This window comes from Herpailurus yagouaroundi, unplaced genomic scaffold (genome assembly GCF_014898765.1).
Source record: "Herpailurus yagouaroundi ecotype Mexico unplaced genomic scaffold, PumYag 77, whole genome shotgun sequence".
NCBI lineage: Eukaryota > Metazoa > Chordata > Mammalia > Carnivora > Felidae > Herpailurus > Herpailurus yagouaroundi.
This window is the reverse complement of record NW_024412388.1, coordinates 30,798,784-30,804,552: the sequence shown is the minus strand read 5'-3', so window position 1 is coordinate 30,804,552 and position 5,769 is coordinate 30,798,784. Positions and strand designations below refer to the sequence as shown.

The following is a 5,769-nucleotide window of genomic DNA, read 5'->3' as shown; positions in this document are numbered from 1 at the left end:
CAGGGGCGGGGCCAATCAACCCCAGGGGGCGGGCCGGATGGCCGGGGCGGGGCTAGGCAACCCCAGGGGGCGGGCCGGACAGCCGCGGGAGGGCAGAGACACCTAGACTGCGGCTTCACCACTACCCGCGTCCGCGCCTCAGTTCTTTCCCTACGGCGACGCCTCCAAGTTTGCGCAGCACGCATTCCGCACCTTTGACAAGAACGGCGACGGCACCATCGATTTCCGGGAGTTCATCTGTGCCCTTTCCGTCACCTCCCGCGGCAGCTTTGAGCAGAAACTGAACTGGGCCTTTGAGATGTACGACCTGGACGGCGACGGGCGCATCACGCGCCTGGAGATGCTGGAGATCATCGAGGTGCGCTGGGGCAGATCCGGGAGGCCAGGGTGTGCTGGGGTGACGCGCTCCTGGCTTCGGGGCACGTCCTCCCAGCCATCTCCAGTCACCTTACTGTCGGGCCTCAGGAACATCCCCGCTGCACCCCACCTGCCCCCGCATCCCGCCTCCCAGGACCCAGTGGCTAACTAGCATTGGTTGGGCGTGCAGTGTAAGGACTGGCCTTATGCTAAGTGCTTTACCCAATAACCCTATGGAGTAGGTACTGGCAGAAACCCCATTTTACAGATGTGGAAACAGCAAATAGTGGTTCATGATTCAAATCTAAGAAATCTGACTTCAGAGCCTATGTTTCTAACTCATTATTTTTTCAACAAGTATGTATTGAGTGCTACCATGTGCCAGGCACTGTTCAAAGTTACTGCTTTTGGGGGGGGAGGGGACATTCCTTCTACAGTGAGAATATTTTGAAACAACAAGAAAAAAAACCCTGTGCATGTGAAGCAGTAAATGTTAGGACATAAGATAAACAAAGTAAGGGGAGCTAACGCGATGGAGGAGGTGTATATAGGGTGAAATGTGAGAAGCAACCTGAATAAGGTGAGGGAGTTAATCATGTAGATTAATCTGGGGGTGGGGGAGAGTATTCTGTGCAGAGGGAACAGTAAACGCAAAGACTCTGAGGTGAGACTGTGTTTGCAGCGTTCAAGGAGTAGCCAGGAGAACAGGGTGGTACAAGAGAAGTGAGAGAGGGGAGAGTGGAAGTGGTCAGGTAGGCAGCCAGGATCCCGGTCTCACAGTCTGGGGTAGAGACTTAACTTTATTCTGAGCAAGAGGGAAACCATTTAGAGCTCTCTGTTCTCCGTGTGGAGAATAGACGAAGGGCATGGGAAGGCAGCAGAAGCAGGGAGACCAGTTAGGAGGTTTCCACTGCAGGCCAGTCAGGAGCAGTGCAAGTGGTTGGATATGGGACCTAATGCAAAATCTGGGCTGACGAGTTTTGCTGAAGGATTGGACTTGAGGGAGAGTCAAGAACGTCAAGGTTTTTGGTCTGAACAACTAAAAGAATGAATTTGCTCTTTAATGAGAAAGGGAATGCTGAGGGGAGAGCAAGTTGGAGGAGAAGACTTGGGTTTTAGACATCTTTGGTTATGAGATAACCATTAAATATTCAGTCTTAGTGACCATACATCACCTTCCAGTATCCTTGCCATCTCCCAGTGTTCTCTCTGCCCACCCCTATTCATTCACCGCCCCACCCCACCCCCCACCGCCATTGTCTCTGTTCACTGTGGGTGTTCACAGTTCCCCTCTTTCCCCTCCACCCCTGCCAGGCTATCTACAAGATGGTGGGCACTGTGATCATGATGCGTATGAACCAGGATGGGCTCACGCCCCAGCAGCGTGTGGACAAGATCTTCAAGAAGATGGACCAGGATAAGGACGACCAGATCACACTGGAGGAGTTCAAGGAGGCGGCCAAGAGTGACCCATCCATTGTGCTACTGCTTCAGTGCGACATGCAGAAGTAGAGGGTGGTGAGGGGCAGGGCCCCTGGCCAGGAGGGGCGTGGCCACCTCCCAACCCGATGACCTCTCAGGGGGAGGGGTACTCTAGCCTCACTCTCTGGCTCACCCACCCCTCTGCCCAAGCCCTTGCTCCCCTCAGTCAAGATCCTTGAGGGACCACCTCACCCTGGAAAAGAGACAGATCCTCAGGTATTCTGTGGTCTAGCCCCACCCCCCAGTCATGGCCCTGAACATGGGCATAGAGAGTTGGCTTTTGCCCCAAGAGACAGGGTTGAGGACGGGGGGCTGTGGGTCTGCTTTGAAAGTCTATTCTTCCTGGGATTATGCTTTACAGGATGTGGTCCCACAGATCCCAATTAAAGGGCCAAAGTGGACCTGTCCTTTGCTGAGGATGTAAATTCCTTAAAGGTGGTCTCTGCCCTGCCCCCTTGACTCTACCTGGCCCCTCCAGCCCCAGCCTTTGGAGCGTTCATTCAATCCTTTCTTCACCTAACGTTTATTGAGCACCTGTTCAATGCCAGGCACCTCTAGGTGCTAAGGTTATGGTATTTTACAGAACACATTCCATGCCCTCTGGAAGCTCATAACGGAGGGTGAGGCAGTGGTCAGAGTCTCAGATGGAAACGTCACACACAGCTGAGCAGAGGGCATGGAAAGGCTAGTTAGTTCGAAAGGAACTATGAAATCTTTCAGCTCAGCTCCACCCAGAGCTGCAGAGAGATGAAACGAAAAGTGTTTGGAAGTCTAGGAACCATGTGAATGGAAGTTTTAAGAAACACTGATATTTATGTAATACTTATTTTTTTAGAACCCTTTGAAAGAGCTAAAGTCATTTTATTAGTTTAGGATATTAAAACATACTTTATATTACTTGGTTTCTTGTAAAATGATTAAACAAATATAGAAAATGCTAATTTTGCAGGGGGGGGAGGGAGAGCTGAGAAAAAAGAGGGAAAATACCAGCAAACTTACCAAATAACACTTTTTCTTATCAGATCAAGTCCTGAAGTGTCACTGTCAGCAGCTTCTGCTGCTTCCTTTTTAATGACCATTTTCAATTCAGTGAGCAACTCTCTATTATGTGCTTGCTCTGGTTGGATGCCGACTTCAGAAACAGAAAAGACAGGTTTGCTGAGAGTGAGACTAGTGTATCTTCCACATGTTGGTAGTTCCTTTCCGGATTTGGTCTAGTTTCAAAGAGGGGCTTTTTCTTTCACTGCCACAGAAACAGAAGGACCTAGAAGAAAAGGACCCACCTGGCCACTGTTCAGGTTGCCAGACTACACTTATGGACCAAAATGCCTAAAAAGTGCTGGGGATGTGCTCCATTTGAAAGGCTTTTTCTAACCCCAGATCCTCAGTCTGCCAGGTAATTCATCATCTTCCAGGTGCACTGGCTTTGCTTTCCAATGTCTGCTTTCTGATTTTGGATCCGTGAGCTATACAGCTGCATGCTTTGACTGCCAGAAAATTAATCTTGCTCCTTCAGGCCTTTCACTTTATTTTCTACTGTACTTGTGATCAGAAATTAGCTTTGATATGCAGTGACAGATTTCCTCTTAAGCTGTTGGTGACAACAATCTCGTATACAGGTGCTGTCAGCCCAGGGTAGGAGCAGGGAGTGATTGCCGAGTCAGGAGTACGGGATTGCATCTCCAGGAAAGAGATGCGGCATGCCTCTTCTGAGTGCTCACCTGCCCTCCCTTCTTTGCAGGTTGCTTGAGGATGCTGACCTTTGGTCCCAAACTCTATTGGACCTTCCTTCTTGCTGCCCTTGGAGGTAGCAAGGCCACTTAGCTGCCACACTCTTTCTGTCTTCTGCCTATGACCAGCCATGTGGTAAGGCTGGGAATTCACAACCTCAGGCAGTAACCAGCAAGTTTTTATCCAATAATGCCTCAAGGAATGTTCCATTGCTCTGAGGAGCTGGTCGTTAGGTGTATCTTGTGCTACCACTCAGCACTGAAGATGCATAGATATTCAACAGCCTGGCTTAGCTGAGACTTCCAGTGGAAGGCTTTTTACAAACTGGGGTTCCCATCCCCCAAATATTGAATCTAACCTAATGATCGCAAAACTTCGTGACTTTCAAAGGCTTGCCATCTACTCCATCTCTTTCTATTCCCCAGCCTAGGAAATAGAGATTTTCATTCTCTTTCTCCAGACTTGGCAAGTGAGTCACAGAAAGGGGGGGAATCCCTTGTGCAAGAGCACACGGTCAGGGAGTGTCACAGTGCTAAGGCTCGAACCCAAGGCTCTAAGAGGGTTTCTTCCCTCAGAGTCTCTCCCTCCTCCCCTGTCTGGATCTGAGTCATATGAAGTTGCCTGTAGGGCAGGCTAAGTTAGTTTTGGTCTTGTACATGCTTCCTGCTAAGAAGTTTCTGAGGTGGTGGTCTTCCAAAAATAAGTAGGAGCTTGGTTGAACTCCTGACATTTTTAAGTATCTTGTTGTCTGCTTCTGGGCAGCTCTGTTAACAGGTCAATGCTGTCCTGGGAAGCCCCTGACTCAGATCCCTGGAAGCACCCTGCACTTTCTTTGCACTGTCTTTACTATCCTATTCCTCCCTACGAGAACTGTTTTTGTCTTTCTCCAGTTGGTGGGTAAGTCCTACCCGTGAGAGCATGTTTGATCACTCCAAGCTTCTCAACGTATCCTGTGGGCGATATTTGCCAGTCTGGCCAAACATTGTCAGACAGCCCAGTGATGTGAACACATAAAACCAGGCTGGGAACTGGGAACACCATCTTGCTGATAGGAGGAGCCCAGGCAGGCCACGTCTTGCTCCCACATGCTCCTGGATGTCCTACAGGCTGCATGCTCAGGAGTTCCTGTGGTAGAGCACTGACCCTGCCCTGAGAAGAGAGGCAGGCCTCCAATCCCTGTGCCAGTATGAGGGACTTGCCATAAAGCTCAAGGTTAGTGGAGATTGAAGTATGACTTGTAGAGACACAAAAATATATAGACAGTGAAAACAATACATAGAGTATATTCAAACTCTCCTTTTGAAGTTTTGTCTCTTTTTGCAGCAAGTCTGATTTACAAGGTTTCAGAATCTACCTTCTAACTGCATTCTCTCCTTGTTCATCCTTTGGGGCCGATTGATGAGCCCCTTATTTCTTATCTCTAAAAATCATCAGCAAGGTCTACTTCACATGGCCACTCCAGTCCTTTGAGCTATAATCAGGATTATATAACTTACCTTCAAATCAAAAGTTAAGAAAAAGGAAGCCCATAAGCTAAGGCACTGAATCTTTTCCTGACAATTTCTAGAGGTAGAATTTCATCATGCTGCAGAGAGAGAGAGAGAGAGAGAGAGAGAGAGAGAGAGAGAGAAGGAGGGGAGGGGAGGGAAGAGAAAGGAAAGAGAAAGAATGAGAGAATAATGTGGTGTTTCTACACAGGGTAGTAAGCTGACACTGTAAATGTTTTTACACAAAAATTTACAAAATCAACACATTTTCCTGAAGATCCACCCTGGGTGAGGTTTTGTTCTGACTTTAGAGATCACTGTGGAAGCAAGAATATATTTCTTATGTATTTTATTTATCATTTTTGGGGGAAAAAAAGTCAAATTCTGCAATTGAAAAGTCTCAGAAAAACATGGAATTTTCTTTCTGAAATTTTCAAGGTTTTCTTTTACCTTTGCCAGAAGGTGGGGCAGGACCAGGCCTCCCAAGGTGTATGGCCCTTCCTGCTTTGTGGAGGCTGTGGGCATGTGGAGACCTGGGGAAATAGGGGAGCTGGGTGGCAGAGGGGGGCATCCCAACTCATTCTCTAGTGTGGCTCCCTGTCCTCTCCACATGTGCTGCTCCCTACTGTGCCCACAGTGACTGTCCTCACTATTCAACCCTGTGCTGTATGGTGTGTTTTTTCACTGACAGTGAATAAAAGGTGTGACCATG

The 5,769-nt window shown here is 48.5% G+C and overlaps 1 protein-coding gene across 1 annotated transcript in view; it reads left to right on the top strand.

The window, feature by feature from the left end:
* Positions 1-5,769, top strand: part of HPCAL4 (hippocalcin like 4) — a 12,134-nt gene extending 6,365 nt beyond the window's left edge. Inside the window, exons 3-4 of the mRNA XM_040469754.1 lie at positions 143-358; positions 1,672-5,769. Of these exons, the coding sequence (XP_040325688.1) occupies positions 143-358; positions 1,672-1,869 (414 nt within the window). The 3' untranslated portion in view covers positions 1,870-5,769. The remainder of the gene's footprint in view (positions 1-142; positions 359-1,671) is intronic.